At 29.0% G+C, this 18,152-nt stretch overlaps 1 protein-coding gene across 2 annotated transcripts; it reads left to right on the top strand.

The window, feature by feature from the left end:
* The first annotated feature begins 1,008 nt into the window (after positions 1-1,008).
* Pex2 (peroxin 2) lies at positions 1,009-11,076 on the top strand. Of its 2 annotated transcripts, none has more exons than XM_014436042.2 (7): positions 1,009-1,157; positions 5,053-5,130; positions 5,235-5,297; positions 7,222-7,396; positions 8,422-8,618; positions 10,411-10,617; positions 10,694-11,076. In XM_014436042.2, the coding sequence occupies exons 1-7, from the start codon at positions 1,107-1,109 to the stop codon at positions 10,787-10,789; spliced, it is 867 nt and encodes a 288-aa protein (XP_014291528.1). In that variant the 5' UTR covers positions 1,009-1,106; the 3' UTR covers positions 10,790-11,076. The 2 variants fall into 2 exon arrangements, with proteins under 2 accessions (XP_014291528.1, XP_066905033.1); XM_067048932.1 differs by lacking the exon at positions 1,009-1,157 and adding an exon at positions 2,965-3,360.
* Positions 11,077-18,152: the final 7,076 nt, after the last annotated feature.

An 18,152-nucleotide genomic window follows, 5' to 3' on the forward strand; every position in this document is an offset into this window, starting at 1 on the left:
AGGAGACCCGTTTTTCCCTTCAGAGTGGTGGAAACGTCGAAAGACTGGCACCTTTTGAAAAAACATCAATTAACCCTGGGATGCAGAAATATGTAAAAATGTATAAAATTAGGAATATAATATGTACATTAAAGTTGGTTTAAATTTATTCCCTCCCCAAAAAAGAGTGTACTTTACGATATCTTTGCCAGTACAATGCAGTTACAATGTATACATGACAATTCCATTATTATATCCAATTATGGGAACGTACCATTAAAAATATAAAAATTACACATAAAATACAATTTTTATTAAATTTGTTTTAAACCTAAAAATATTATATTAATTAATAAAATGATTGTTGTATCAGAGGATCATTATATGTTCTTAAAAATCAAAACAAAGAAAATTTTTCCAACTCGATATTGGATGGGTAGTGTGTCAAGAAGGATTGTAGGTAGTAAATGTAAATTAGGAAACACATTGGAAGCAAATATTTGTCAACGTTTAGCTTATACTTAGACTTGAGCATGGATTTAACTTATGGCGAACTATGTACTTGGTTTTATAAATAAGGTCACTTCCTAGACTTGAGCATGGATTTAACTTATGGCGAACTATGTACTTGGTTTTATAAATAAGGTCACTTCCATTACTAGATTTCTTACTATTCCCCTCACTTTTTCAATTCATGGAACAAATGACTCCAAATATTTTTAATTTGTTGTCAAAGAATGTACTAGACTTATTCCTATTTTTGCATTGACATTCTGCTTACCGTTATTGTAGTTCGTCCTCCCCTTCAAAATTAAAAAAAAAAATAACATTGTGAGTAAACAAAAGGTGTTGTATATTATGTATTAAAGTTGGATATTAACAACATGAAAATCAAATACACCTTTATTTTTCTTATTCCTATATTTTTATACATCATGTGGAATGTATTAATAACAAGCAATAATATGTAATTAATGTCAAGTCAGTGGTACTGTACAGTGGTACCATATTATCTACATATCTTTTTGGCTTAACTTCATAACCTTCGCTCTCATCTTTGCTATCTTACTTTATCTAACTTCAATTTTTCTTATTGTTAGATGTTAAAGTTGTTATTCACCTTATAAATGGAAGACAATAAACAAATATTTGAAAGAGCCGCACCTAGAATATCGGTGGTATGAACTATGAAATGCGTTTCGTTATTCTATGTTTCTTTTGTTACTTTTAATTTTAGTTGATATGTTCTTGAACAAATAATGTTATTTGACGCAAAAGAGACTATTAACAATTATTATAGCACATTCGAAAGTTATTATTTATACTCTGTCTGTAAATAATATTTCTAATAAAAGTTAGCAAATGATTGACTTAGTTTAAATTTTCTTTTATGTTATAGTGTTAATTATATTCATTTACACTAGTTGTTTATGAGTCTATCTAGTTTAAGAATTTTAATTAGAATTGATGACTAAATACTAGAAGTATTTATTCATTTTACTAGTCAACTTTTGGCGCTTTGGCCAAATGAATCAGTGGTTCCAGAGGGTCAATTTGAAGATTGAGGTTTTATTAAAAAATATTCAAAACAAACATAAATAATGACTACAAGTATTAACAATCTTTATATATTTCTTAAGCTATTTTTTGTCAAGCGAACTAGATTTCATGGTTATCCCCTCAAGGTTTGTTTGCTTATTATCGAACCATTAAATTATTTTTCAGATAAATATTGAGATTGTAGATAATTAACCTTGAACCTAATTACCTAGATGAAATGTGGTTATTAGAAGGGGTTGTCTTGATGTATTTTAGGAACAATCTTTATTCGGAGATTATTAATTCACCATATATAATTAATTGTGGGAAGTTAGTCATGATGGTGGTCTTAAAAGGTACACAAAATAGCTGATAATATATCTAGCAAGCAACATTTTGCCCAACTTTGCTGGACTTCTTCAGTTTTGAATCCAGATATATAGAAAAACGACCTCTATCTTGAATCAGCCCTACAAAGTGTGGTGAAACATTGGTTACTTATAAATAGTATTTTTGTCTACTATTTTGAATATCTTATTTAGCTGCTCCCTGGGTACAATTGGAAATATTTTTTCCATTTTTTTTTTTTTATAACTCAGTGATTTATGTCATCTTTCAGATTATTTGAGTAATGATGCTTTAAAGAAAAGTATACAGTGCCCTGTAAGTCTTTAGCTATTTTTGAAGGGATTAAAGTAGACCTCGTTAGCACAAATAAAATGTTCATAAAGATACTGGCCCGATTCTTTACTGTTTAGGAGAAAATTTTTGAGATGTTTTGTGATTTTTTGAACATCACATATTTTATTATTTAAGAACCTATTAATAAAAAAAATGTTTAAATTAGATTATTATAAATTGTACAATAAACTAGACCAAATTTTCATTAAATACACCGAGGATTTATCTTTGTTAAATTCATTGAAGAGGGCTTTCCAGTGGCTTAATAACGTAGTTTAGTTTTCTGTAAAATCATGAATTCATAATTTTTTTATTATACTCCTAATGGAGGTGGATAAAAATAAAGTTTTGTCACTTTTAGAAAAACTCTTGTTTAACAAGCTTTAAGTCAATATTAATTAAATGTTGATCTGTTACAGAATTGGCTGAGATCCACAATCAGTATTATAAAAAATTAATATGATGTGAAATTCTTGACTGTTAAGTATTAATATTTTCATAAAAAAATTTTAAAAGAATATTTAATGTTATTAATGAAATTTACCTTAAAAAAAAAAAAGGAAGTTAATTAAAATGAAAGTTGTGCACTAAATGGTATAAAAAATCTATTAATTTTACGAATAATTTTTATTTGATTTACAGTAATATCAAGGATTTTTATTATTTGAGATCAATTTGTCTTCTTGAAAGAATAATGAAATCTATAATTTGATTAAAATTAATAAAGGTACTAATATTGCTGCTAATGAAATAAAAATTATTCACAAAATTACTGAAACTTAACTTAATCACAACTTCCATTTTAGTGCACTTGTTTTTAATAAAAATAAAGTATTTTTATTAAAGGAAAGTTATTTGTTATACACCCATTGAATTTTTTTATTGTTGATTGGAAATGTATTTAAGTAATTTGTAATTATTTAGCACTGATACTTTGAATCATATTATTTCACATCAATTTATTTGTTACAGTACTGGAGGTAGATCTCAGCTAATTTTTAGCAGACCCAAATTTTATTAATATGGACTTGTAACATGTCAAACAAGAAAGTTTTTCTAAAATAAGAAAATAGAAATTGTAGTCTAAAAGTAGGTTGATAAAAATTTATCACACTATATCCCATAGGAACGGAGCAGCCGAACAATCAAAAGCTTCTGTAGGTATGTGTCCATAATTATTGTTCTTCTCATATGGTCAATGTGCAAGAAGGCTTAAGAAAAGAGTTTTCTCTCTGTTTCTCTGTAACAAATTAAAGACCCTTTTTGTTGAGTAATATTTCTATTTTCTTTAATTAATCAGATTTATTTTATCATACACTTACTCACCATGTATGTTAAACAGGCAAGTATATTCAAAATTTATTGTGGGTTCTGCTGAGGTGTACATCCAATATATAACTATTTATAGAATAAAAAAAGTGGTATATAGTTATACTAACAATAAAAAAATGAACTTAATTCATATTACTAACTTCATAAGGGAAAAATCTTTTTTCATTAGATAGATTTCTTAAATGACAAAAAAGATAATAGCAAAGAAAAAAAGGACAGCACTTAGTCACAACTAAATTTATTCTCTTTACTTATCTTTCTTTTACCCCCTTCTTCTCCATTCTCTTTGTATTTCTCCTTACCCATTTAATTTATTAGTTATATTAACCACATATTATTATCATGGTTTCTATTCACTTCTCTTGTCTAGCTCAACCTTATATTATGTTTCTTTATTCTAGGATTATACTTACATATTTCATCAGTTACACATATTTTCTTTTATTTATTATCATTATTTTTTCTTTTCTTTCCATAATTTTAATTTTTTTAATTATTATTAAATTAATATATTCATATTTCTCCATTTTTTGCATTAAATAATTTTTTTTTAAATTTTATTTCCTTGATTATGTTATTCTGCTTACATATTTAATTAAATATTTTATTTTCCACTTCTTTTATCACTTTATTTTTACTAATTTTCATTCTGTATAATTATTTACTTGTGTCATTCTGTTTATATTTTCTCTTTTTATTTTGTTGTATTCATTGGTTGTTATCTTGCTCTTTGTTCTTAGCCCTGATGAAGGTTAGAAATTCTGGCCAAAACGTTGGCACTACTAAATAAGTTCTCTTAACTTGTTTGTGTTTATTTCCCACTTTATAATTCACAAACAGACACAGAGCATCTAAATTTTATTTTTTATAGATTAAAATAAAAAATCTTGTAAAATGTACTTGCTTCATGACTATCGATTGATCTTGGTCAATGGAGACATAAATTAACCACAAATTTAACAAACATAGATTCCATGACTAATAGGGATTGTGATCTGGTGTTAACATACTGAACCCTAACTTTCATTATTTCAGTATTTAATGAATCAATTGTAGATAATTGTTTAGGTCCTTTCTGGGTCAATAATAGTTATAATGCCAGAATAAAGGATAAATTATTTGCACCATTTACAAATATGAATCCCTCGAAGTAGAACACTCTCTCTGCCATAATTATATTTTTAAAAAAGTTAAGTTATTGTTTCAAATTGTTCTTAATTTTTATCCTTAATATCAATGAGTAATATATAGTAGAACAATGTAGTGTTGATTTTTCTTCTGAAGATAACTGATTCAAAATTCTTTTCATCAGATATTTATGTATTGTTATAAAAAATGCTATTTTTATTTCTGTATGAAAGTGAAAATTATTTATTTATTTTTTCATTACTGGAGTTAAATATTAATGATAATGAAAGTCTGTACCATTGTTGTCATCAAATATACCATGATTTGATATTGCTTCTTAAATTAAATATGTTCAATTTTGAATGTTTGTCTTATTTTTTTTTAAATATTTAGCTTGATGCAAAGGAAGTAGATAACGTCATCTTTCAAGTCCTGAAGTCACAAATTGAATATGTATCCAAATGGCTGCCTGTGAGTTTCTTTATTATGTATAATATTACTCATAATGTTTATATATTTTCTTTACCTATCCTTGATTTCTGATAACATTTTTACTGTTTGTCATTCTTTTACAGGCCTGGTTTTTGAACCACTTAGGACCTGAGTTGAATACCATTATGAAATTTGGTATGTGGATGGTATGTTATTGAATGTTCATTCTGTTTAATGGTTCACATAACCATTGCACCGCTCATATTTATTTAAAATTTTACACATCTTTTGATTCTTATGTTTCCTATCTCATTTTCTTGTTGTCAGTTTAAGCTGATAGTTATAGATGTATATTAATAGGATTATTAAATTTTTACTATCAAGAAAGAGAATATGGCTGACTTTTGTTAGTTCAATTAAACCCCCTTATTTGGCCAAAATGGGGCAAGAAGGGTTGGATATTGTACATGTTGCAAACCTCATCCCTGAGTTGGAAGATCAACATTTATTTTTTGGTTTTCCTATGAAAGAAAATTCATCTGTCAGAGGAATGTTTTAAAGTATTTTTAAAATCTTTTAATATTGTTTGAATTAATTATATTAATAATAATAGACATTGTGAAAATGTAGTTTCGAAGTTAAAAACAGCAAAAGTCCTTGCCTAATGAATTCAACCAAAACTCTAATCCTCAAGGTCATGCTCAACACAATCCTCATGTTTATGTTTGTTTGATTCTTAGTGATTCATTTATTCTATATTTTGAAAAATTTACCTGCCCATTTCATGCACCATAATGCTATCACTATAACTATATTTATCAAGTGCAGCTCACACAATTCAGCAGTGTGTTTTAGCTATATCTATATTCTATGGTCAACTTGCCCATCATCTAAAATATTAGACAGAATACTTTGTTTTCAAAAACCTTAAGGCTTTCTTCTTTCTTCAATATATGCAGTCAGGTTTCATATCCATAAAGAATATAGGTAGTGTAATATTTTTGTAAATTCTTACGTATAAGATCCTGTAAAGAGAGCCTGGGCTAAGCAGATTATTTTTAATAGAGTTTCTGTTTTATAATAAGTTCCTTTTATTGGTTCAATTGATCAATAAAAGTTGTGTTCATGGAAAGTTGGATGACATATGGAATACCAAAGAGACTAGTTTAGAGGATTTAATAGCTGCCTATGTAATTTTTATTCTGATAAATTTGAAGTTTATTCAGATTTAAAATAAAATCCTTTTTATTTTATTCAGCACTGAAATATGTTATGGGAAAGATACATCATACTAAATAGATTTAACTCAGTGCCGTTAAATATCTCTGCTTGGCTATATAGATAGTTCGGAAAATTAAATTAAATAGATTAAATAAAAACAAAATATATGTTTATTACCAAAAATGATCATTTTTGGGGTATAGATTGAATGCATTTCAATGTTTGGGGATGTTTAAATATTTGGGCTCTACAATATCTAAAAAAAAAAAAAGAAAATAAATTTTTGGAGTAAATAAAAGTAAAGTTAGTGACTTAAAATGCTTGTTATTTCTCTTTCACAAGATTACTCAATTCACGTCTACTGTCCAGGGGCTTCAAAGTCAGAATCACTAAAGACAAATGTACTGGAAACTTTTTTGCACAGATATTTAAAACATGGACATTTACGTTAAGGAAGGAACAGCAATTTAAGGTTTTTGAAATGAAATTTTGTGTGGAATATTTGAGCAAAGAAAGATGAATTGGCTGGAGGATTTAGGTTGCAAAACATGGAATCACGACCTACAGCAGATATAAATTTAGTTAATACCATCAAGATGAGTGAAATAGATATCCCACTTGTTGGTTTGAATAATGAAAACATAAATAAAAAGGTAATCATCACTGAACCAACAGGTAAATCCTAAAGATAAGATTTAAAGACGAAAGATGAGATTATAAATGACAGACTGGTTGGTTTGACATTAAGGATTCAGGTTTTGATAGGGACTCTGTGGAAGAAATGATTCTAACTGGTGCTGCTTTTGACTGTAGCATTTTAGGGTATTGTGTCTTCATATGTCGCCTTCATGGCCTCACTGTAAAGCTTTTTTTATTATGTTACCTGTAATTATTTAATAAATATTTCAGGTTTCAGTTGATAATTCAAAATCATCATTTGGTCAACAACTGTTACATTTAAAGTATTCTACTGATTCTCATATTTGGAAATTAAGAACCCTCGGGCTATTAACTATTGGTGGCCCATATATCAAAGAAAGAATTTTTAATCTCTCTGGGAGCAATCAGAGTTTAAGGAGAGTTAGTATGTATTTGATTTATTTTCTTATATTTTTATTTTTACTTTGATTTTCTATTGATATTTTTGCCTTCTAATAATTACTGTTTAGCCTCTTCTAGTATATAATGCACCTTAGACTCCTCATATTTAGTAGTTGTGGTATAATGGTCTTTCAAAGTAAATGTTTTTATTTTGTCATTGAAAAAAACTGATGTTTATGAAGTAAAGTACTGATCTAAGAATCTATAACCCTAAAGCTCTCTTTCTCTATAAAAGTAGGAAAAAGTTTGTTACATAGTTTAATATCAAAATTTTTAGCACCTTTTCCAAGGTTGATTCCCTCATACATTGGAAAATAAATTTTAAACAATTTTACTGGTAGAAGTGAATAAAGTTAACTTTCCTTGTTCTAAAACATTGCTTTATTTGAACTCACATACCCAACAAAGAACCAGTCTGCCAAACTGCTAACCAACTTTTCTTTTTTTTTTTGCTGTATTTCCTAAGCCAACTTGTTAATTTTTTATACCTCAACAAAAGCCAAGGTTCTATGTATGCCTAATAATGATATATAGGAATGCTGGTACTTAGCTTTATGTTGTGAAAAGTAAATTCTTGAATTAATAAAATAAATAGTTTTTTAAACACAATTTCACAAAAATGTTAGTTGCTCTCTTACTGCATATGTGAGTTCATTTATATAAGACTGATGTTTGATCAATACGGTTTATATAATTATTTTTATGAAAAAAAAAATTCTTTTCTTGACAAAACATTGTTTCTTTCCATTTGTAAAAATGATTTAGTTTCAGATATTATTACTAAACATAGACTCATGTGAGACCTAAACCGTTTGTACCAATAAAAAAATAGAATTTTTCAATCATGATGATATCATTTTTTTTTTCATAAAAATAATACCTCAAGCCATTTTGACCAAACATCAGTAATAAATTGTTACCACAATTCATATATATTTAAATATTTAATGTTTTATAATTAATAAATTAACTAATTACTTATATGCAATGTTTAAATTTTGTTTACAGATTCCTTAATGGATGGAGTTGAAACGTTAATTAAAATTCTTAATATTTTTACAATTGTGAATTTTTTACGAAAAGGTGGTTCTCCAAGTTTTTTGGAATATATTCTTAATTTAATTCCTGTCTCAACTGTTCCAACTTCTAAAAGAAATGTGGGTTATGCATATATGACGAGAGAGCTGATTTGGCATGGTTTTATTGTAAGTTTATTATATTATTAGGTGACTTTAAAGTGTTTTTAATTGAAGCTGTCCTAGTCTGCCTTTAAGATGCCATTTTAGTTTAAAAAAAAATTAAAAATACCTTTTTTAACTGCATTTTTTATCTAACCAAGGTATAAGTCAAATCTATACTATTTGGAAGAATACTTCTGGTATCCTTAAACTTATACACTTCTTTTAAAACCTCTTAGGTTATACCGTTGGTTCCAAAAGATAAATGATACAACTTTAAATTTTGTGAAATTGACTTCATTGTGTTAGTGAGCTCAAAAATGCATTTACTATATGTTCATAAGTAGATATAATTTTACTTTAAAATTTGCCTGGAGAGGAATTTCAATTATATCGATTAACAAACATCTAGTAAATCCATTTTTGAGCCTGCAAACAATATAAAGGCAATTTTACCAAATTGTACAGTTTTATTATTATTATTCTACAGCAGTAATATGATAATAAATCCTTCAACCGTTCTTCTTGTAAATAATAAGGCTGCAATGTCATGCTCCACACTGCTCTATTTGCATCAATGCAAGTTGTATTCTGTTATTTCTTAAGACTTCTACTGTTTCTTAGTATAATTTTTTAGAACTGTTTTATTGTATTTTATGAAAAAATAATTAAGATCGGCTTAAGAGATTGTTTTTTATTGATACAAAGAGAATTATTAAGTAGACTCTGTATAAATTTAAATACTTAAAGTACATGAGCCCAAGAGGAGAAAAAAGGTAGTTATTTCACCCCAATTTTACATTACTTAATTGAAAACTAGGTATAATTACTAGTCAAAATTGATGAGTCTGCCAAGTATAGGTATGGGAAATAAAAAATGGCGGCTGTTTCAAAACGTTAAAAATAATCTATTTTTTATTCGGAGCTCTATATCTCTATAACTACCAACAACAATAGAAAATCTTAGAGAGCATCATTGAAAGTAGAGTAAATTTGCTAAAATGTAAGCCCTAATAGAGCTATTTATATTCAATGGTTCTCGAGATATAGCTTTTTAAAAAGCAACATTTCATAAAAATGTTGTATGGAACGTACTGAAATATCAGAGTTAGTTAATTTATTTCGAGAAATCTATATCTTAGGAACAATTTGATGTACAGATGTCAATTAGCAATCAAATTAAAGCTTGTTTAATTTACTATAAAGTAGTTTATGACGTTTACCTTTGTAGGAATATTAGTTTTCATATTTGCTAAAATAAATTTATTTATAGTTTCTCGGACAAATTTTCGCCTATGAAATAGCTCTATTAGGGCTAATATTTCAGCAAATTTACTCTTCTTTAAATAATGTTCTTTTAGATTTTCTAGTGTTGGTAGTTTTTAAGATATAGAGCTCCGAATGAAAAATTAATGTTTTTTTAAGGTTTTGAAACAGCCGCCATTTTTTATTCCCTCTACCTATACTTGGCAAACTCATCAATTTTGACTCGTAATTATACATAGTTTTCATTAAAGTAATAAAAAATTGGGGTGAGATAACTGCTTTTTTTTCTTCCTGGCTCTTGTACTATTAATTGTATTGTAATTCTATGTGATAAAATATTTTTATAAAAGGAAGATGGTAGGGGTACGGTCAGAAGTTTTATTACTCAAATAGTTTATTACTCAAATAATTTAATTACTATTTGAGTTCTTTTGACTACACCCGGACCATCTTCCTTTCATATACCACACACGCTCAATCAACAATCTTCCAATAAAGTATCTTTGTCTTCATTTAAAGTTTATTTATGTATTTCATGGTTTTTTATTCACAGGAATTGTTAGTAATTATTATTCCACTCATAAACTATTCTAAACTAAAAAGGAAAGTGACAAAAATGATTAGAGGATCTGTGTCTACTGAACCCTCATCTTTGAATTGTACTTTTTCTACTAATTCCAAATGTGTACTTTGTGGAGAACCGCCAATACTACCTCATCAAATGGGATGCTCTCATACCTTTTGCTTCTATTGTCTGGCGGTAAGTTTTAAATTACAATTTTTCTTAAGACATATGACAATTAGAATTTAATCACTTTGTGTACTTTGTATTTCAGACAAACAGAGAGTTAGATAGTTCATTTGAATGCCCAGAATGTGGATTTAACAACCCAGAAAGCTCTGCCATGAAACCAGTACATGCGTTTTCTTGATAGTTACCAGTGAAAAATGTTCATTTTTCAGAATCAGTTTTTCATCTGTGATTAATAATTGTGATATTAGATTATTTTTATCTTAAACAATAATAGTGATACAATACACAGTCTACATAACTTGTCTTGAAAACATTTTTTGACCAAGACTTTGTGAAGGGAAGTAACAAAAACTTAATGATTTGTTCCTATTGGTGTGGTGGTTTATGAATTAAAACTCAAGGAGATTTTAGAATGGAAAACGAATATATGTAGGAGTATGTTAAATAAAAGCATTTTATTAAATATTAAGTTTTGCTTTAATTGTGTGGACTTGTATAAAGTGTAATTTAGTGTATAACTGTGGCTTTATTTTGTGAAAAGCTTCATCCAAGCAACCAACTTTTAAGTTTACTGATGCTGCATTATTTTTATTCTGCCCATATCCAAGGCTATTTGCTTGTCTTCTTTGAATCTTCAGGGGCCAGCAGGAATGCTACTGTAATCTTGGGAAAACTAATTGTCTCTCCAAATATTAGTCTTTTTAGCGATGGTGATTCTCAGGTAAGTACTGTTATGGTTGTGACCTTATCTCTGAATAAGTGTTCTGTTTTTATGATCCTATTTAGTGATATTGGGTGTTATGGAGAAGCATTAATATTCATTATCCTAGTATGCCATTATACACAGCCTGGACTTTGTGGGGACCAATTAGAGTAGGTTTATCAGGTCATTTGGATGAAAGAGCACAAGGACCTATTAAAGACTGCGGATTATTTCTGACAGTTGGAGTCCCCAAGGATGCTTAAAAATATTATATCTAAAGTACATCAACTGTTCATGAACTTGTCAAGGTATCTGACAAGTGATTATCGATGGTAATGGCCAATGGCCTAATATCAGGTCTAATAGAATATCTTTCTAAATGCTCACCTATGCTGCACAGCACTACAGGCCATTGTATAAGAAGAATAAGGTACTTATTTGAATATTTAATTTATTTCATCCAGCATCAGCCCTTCTGCATTTCATGTAAAATTTTTATAACAATATTAAAAAATTTATTGATCTTTAAATTACTATCTGTAGGTAATGTTCTGCCTAGAAATAATGATTTTTCTGTGATTGAAAAGTGATGAAATATAAATTTACTTTTTAAATTATTCTGATCACTCTTTGGAGGAATTCCTTTTTTTGAGTAATTGAAGGTATGTGCTCGAGCCCCGGCTCCATGCTCTGGTTAAAATACTCTTATAGGAATTATGTGAATTTTTTTAAATGTATTAGTACATATAGAAAAATCTTGTTTATTTAAAACCAAGTTATTTATTACTACAAAACAAAACATAAATGACTGCCTATTATCACTAATAATTATTATTAATTCGTGGAATAGATTGTCGTTTGAGAAGTTGACAAGTTGGCTTTTCTGACATGCTATTGATAATAATGAATGGCTCGAATAAATTCATTATTTATCTTCCAAATTCCCTATTGCATTATAATCTTCCCAAATATATTATTCTATGTTATCTTTATTGTGTATGCTGGACTTTTTATGACTTTTCTCTTCTATCTAATTGTTTTAGTATTTTTAGTACTTAACTCAATTTTTAAATTTTATAATTTATACCGCTTTAAGTATTAGTACAAAATACAAGTAGTATTTTGTATTTCGCATCTTGCATTTTTATAACATAGTATTTAGGAGTATTTCAAATACTTCCAAGTCACCATGTCCCTGACATCTCTGCCTCAGTTACATGTACTGACAATTTCATCAGCTAATTTTGAACTTGGTATTCTTAAAGTTATTTCAGAATGGTCTGATAATAGAATTATATTGAGGATGGTTACAGATATCTCAGCTAAGGTCCTCAATACTATTTTTTCCTATTGCTACAAACAGGGATTGAATTATTTTTTTGGCCAAATCAAAATATGACAGTCATTTTTTTTTATTTAAAAAGTAAAACTCGTGATTTATTACTTTAATTATTAATCATAAATTAAATGTGCTTGAAATAAAAGTAAAGGAATTCTTTTTTTGTAGATATTTTTTGCTCTCTGAAAATAAAATTCAAAACGCTTTTTCTTGTTTAAAATTAGTACTACCGATGAAAGATAGGTTATTTAAATATTTTTACTTTATCTGAACCTATCTATGGAACATATAGTAAGAGAAAGTATTTAGATAGTGAACAATTTTGAATTCGAGGTTTTGACGGAAACATGTTTTGAAGTCCTCTAAGTAAAAAAAAAAAAAAACCAAGTCTCGCAAAATTGTGTGTGATTATGTGCCTGTTAACAGCTTAGCTCAAAAAAGAACAGTCGTATGAAACTTAAATTGTATATTTTAACCCGACTTATGCCTCAGATGTGACAGCAACTATTTTGATAATCCACTTCATAGCATCGATTTTTTCATTGTTCTTCTAGTCCACGACAATCCACTTCATACAATCGATTTTTATGATTATTGAGATTTACTCGAAAATGACTTACGATTTTGATTAATTCGTCTTTAATATCAGCTAGGTCTTGTCATCATTTAAATAATCTGACAGGGCTTAAAAAAGGAATTTTTAAATATCTTTTAGTTTTGTTTGTTTGTAAAAAATTAACAGTCCTCATTGTTAGCAATAATAAATATCAGATAAATACAAAATAGAAAAGAATTTTAGGAATAAATAAAGGAGAAAAAAAGGAACAAACATAAATATGCAATTAAAACTGGAAAAGCCGAGACCACTCGATCTTTCCCGATTGCTTTATGGCTTCGTTATATTTTGTTATATTTTTGGCATCAACAAAATATATATTCGTTATTTCCACTTCGAGAAATCCTAAAATACGAATTTTTATTACAATAGAAAAATAGGCATTTTTAGTTCAAAAATTAATTTTATTAATTTTTTAAAATGTAGAATTATATATTAATTTACAATTATATAAATATTTTTATAATAGTTTTCCAGAAATTTCCCTCTTATATCTCGCGATTGGGTGAATGTATTCTCGAGGTTCAAACAATTTTCAAATTATTTAGAAATATGATTGTAGGAAAGGAAGTATAAAAATTTGTTGACCTTTCATACATTCTTTTCCGCTTGTATCTCGTGAACTGGTGAATAAATTTTCGGGGTTCAAATGATTTTTCGACTATTTAATGAAAGGCCAAAGAGAAATAGAATGTTAAAAATTTATGATTTTTCATTTGCTTGATTTTCGCGGTTCAAAAGTTTTTTTACGGCTGAAGGTAAAACTATGGTAAAACTTTTCTGAATTTTTTTCTTATATATCAAGAAGTGTAGATTTTCGCTATTTAAACAATTTTTGGACTATTTAAAGGTAGACTAAAAGGATAAGTGTGAAGATTTTCGTTATTTAAAGGCTTTCTGAGTATTTAACGGTAGGAAAACCTGTGATAATTCGCTGACTTTTCATAAGGTTTACAGGTTTACAGCTTATATCCTGTGAACAGATAAATAGGTTTTCTGGATTCAATTGATTTTCCTTACTAGTGGGATATAATTAGATAATTGTAATTATCTCAGGGTGACTGGTTGACTAACACACTACATATGAAAACAAGTTTTTTTTTATAAATAATCCTTTATTATAATTATTTATAAATCAGATGATTGCAAAAAAATTAAAAACAAAAGTGATACATTCAACAATTTCTATATAAGCAAGATATAAATAAGCTGACGGGTTATAATAAATTAGCTCAGGACACCTTAGCCGGAAAACAAAACCACTAAAATCCATCAGTTCACAACCTGTGGCCCCCCTCCCATCCTCTAAATATTAAAATTTTTTTTTAGTTCTGATAGTACCATAAGAGTTCTCGATCAACAGAACTCCCGAAAAACAATTTCGCCTCAAAAATATTTCCATGTCAGAAAAAACTAGATTGTAACCCGTATATCTTCTTTTACTGGCACCATTAGGATATTGTTTATTAAGAATAATTTTTAGAACTCGCGGGGGGAGGCAACCGAACTCTCATTAGAACTACCGAAAAAAGAAAAAAACGTTTCGCCTCAAAAATATTTCCAATCTCTAAAAAATGAAACTACTACACCGTATATCTTTTTTTCTGGCAATATTAGGCTATTGTTTAGTAAGAATTATTTTTTAGGAGTTCTGTTGCTCCCTCTCCCCCAAGAGTTCTAAAAATTATCCTTATTCAATTAATTCCTAATGCTGCCAGAAAAAAAGATGTACGGCGTTAAGGTTGCACAAAACACGTAATTGATTGGTATTATTGATGTTCTGAACATCAGAACTATTTCTGTAAATAATTGAAAACTCTAGAACTCTTATGGATACTACTAGAACAAAAAAAAATTTTTTGCTCCCTGACCAAATATTTAAAATTTTCATGATAAATGAAAGTCGCCTTTCAGTTGTCTGATTAAACTAAGATTTTGTACTTTTGGTTGATGGGAACAAGAAAGGGGTGGGGAATAAACTTCTAGACAGTTGAAAAAATAAGGTCCACTCAGTAAATTAGTTCTAGGTATTGTGTGCAACACATAGACGTAATGTTTTGTAGGCGATCACAAACATTTTTCAAAATTAAACCAGAAATGTTGTGTAAAGAAATAATATGGATGTCTGCAGGTAGTAAAATTTTTATTATTAAATTGTAGAGCAGCTTGTACTGAGTAACTTGTACAGGTCTATGTCTTGAGGTAACAAGAAAAAATATTTCTGACATATGGTACTCTTTCAAGATACATTGCCTAATTATATACAGTTAGGGGTTCTTAAGATCTTAAACTTGAATAGAAGGAGTTTCTTGTAGGGGTTTATACATTAGTTCGTAGGCTTTTTATCGCTCTTGTGCACTTTTATCTAAGTACTTATCCAGAAAGAGCCTTCCTTTCTGTCGAAATGTTGAAAACTGAATTATTCAGATTCTTTTACTACTAAAGTTGGTATATAGTTATAATAAGTGTAATTACACCAAGTGGAAGTGGACTCATTCGAAAGGCACTTTGCTCCTGATTCCAAGGACCCGGGTTCGAATCCGGCTTGAAACAGATAATTATTTCCTGTTTAACTGTAGCCGTGAGTCAGTCCTGTAGGTTAGGGAGCTTCATAAAGCCGGTAAAAATTACCCTTATTGGGTAAAAATTAGGAGGTCGAGTGTAATGCTACAAATAGGTTTCCTTGCACAAACGTTGGTGTAGTAACAGTACTACTTTAATAATTACTGCACCCCTAACGCTTAATGGGTTGTAGTGGTAAAGATTTAATTTTTTTTTTTAATATAATATTTATGTTGAATAATTTTTTCAAAATATATATCCATAAGATTAGTTGATAGATACCAATGAAATCCAGTAGATCATAAAGATATAGCAATAACATGACAAAACTATCTCTTCCGATCCGAAAACTATATATAGGTTGAAGTACTTTTATTTTTTCTTATTGAAAGTAAATATAATAATCAGGAAACCGATCGTTGTGAGGGTCGTTTACTATGACTAATCCTCTGAAGAATTGCGGGCAATAGGGTCGATTTATCCTGATAAATGCTTCGTCAGAGAGCTTATATCTGGGAAATACCATCTACTACTCGAGGCCTTCACCTTGTAGTAAACGTTACTCCAGAAATGCTAGCACAGTCTCAGAACTAAAGGCCACCCATTGAATTTATTTTAATGGTTAGTTCAAAGTGCTCGAGGGCGAGGCAAAGTTGCTTATTGCTGTTAGCAGCTAATGTCAGGGTTGCAATATTATACCAAAATAAAGGAAACTTATATTGTTGAGTATTGTGGATAAATGTGAACGTAAATGAATGCTCGACCTTGATCTTAGTTTTTTCGTTACTATAATAAATACATTTTTTGGTGAAATTAATTTAAGAATACCTTTTAGTTTAATGAAAAATCATCCATCGAGATTTTAATGTTCCGTATCAAGCCGAATTAGCCCGAACCACATATCAATCCTTGTATAGCAAACTCCTTAACCACCCAAACCTACTAATTTCTACTCTTGTTTTTTCTTTTTATTGCTAATGATCCTCCGAGGCGCCTGAAGAAAAGATGGCAAGATTTTCTAATGTAGAAATGTTATTGGAGTGTTACCTACCAATTGGTAGTTTCTGCACAAATCATTCACCCCATTATACATTAATTTGTTGCATTTGTAGTTTAAATACAGTTGTAAATTTAAACAAATTAAAAAATATATATATATATTAAGAAAGTTACTTTTGGAAGGGCTCACAGTGTAACGAAGTTATGTGTAGCTAATGGGCTATAATTAACTTTAAAGAAAATTTTTCCTGTCATGCGACTATATTGTTATTTCAAGAAGTAGGGAATCATTATTCTCTTTCAGTTACTTTATTTTTTAGGGCAACTGTTAATGATATATTTGAATAGCTGTGGCGGTACTAATGGACAAAAATTAAATTTAAATATTCAATATACAATTTCTAGTCAATAGTTCTTATTGTTAATTGTTATTTCATTAAATTAGTCCAGTTCATTTAATGAGATAAGGTCATGCTGCAGTATATTAACTCAGTTTTACCCAATTTGGTCTAGTTATCGCATTACTTTTTGTTATAGCATTAAACAAGTGAAAGAAGGAGTAGAGATCCAATTGATATTTTTAATAAAAACATATTTTGTACTCATACGAAAAATATACAAAAATTCACTGATGCATTTTAAGTAATGTCTTAAATTGTTTTATGAAAACTACTGTTCAAATAATTTTGTCATAGCCTGTTATCTATGAAACGTCCCCTCTTTTGACTGCTGGTGCAATGCTCAGATTACATCAAATCAAAAAAATAAATTTGCGCAAAATTCTCTTTCAGTCAGGAACATAACGGTAACGGCATTGGTGCTAGGTTGGCAGGTATGTTCGATTCTGTTTCATAAATTTTCACCTGAAGTCGGCTAAAGAATAGAAGATGGTCTCATTAAGGTGTCAGTTGGATAATGTATTAACTCTGACATAAACTTGAGCATTCTCCCACACTAACAAGTGTCCTTGAATCATCTTATTAACCGTTTCGTAAAGCAATCGCGAATTAGTCATTCGGGCTACACTCCCTCCTGCATTCTCGTCCCTTGTGTGCACTCCTTCCTTGCTGTCCTGGATGGTGAAGAACATTGAGATGCATTGAACTGAGTTCTTTTTATTTACCAGGGGCTGCCAAGAGTGGGCGGGGAAACAATGCTTTTCCCAGAGCCGCAACAAATCATGGATTTTGCAGCGGTATTGTAATGACACCGCCGGACAATGAAGTCACCGTGGGAACTGTCTTCTTATAGGCCCTGCAATCTTTTTTTCATTCCTTTATTATCCGTGAATTTTGTATTTACCATTCCTAACACACGCCGTT

The sequence above is a fragment of the Halyomorpha halys genome, unplaced genomic scaffold, assembly GCF_000696795.3.
Source record: "Halyomorpha halys isolate HHAL.00 unplaced genomic scaffold, Hhal_1.1 Scaffold1760.1, whole genome shotgun sequence".
In the NCBI taxonomy this organism is placed as follows: Eukaryota; Metazoa; Arthropoda; class Insecta; order Hemiptera; family Pentatomidae; genus Halyomorpha; species Halyomorpha halys.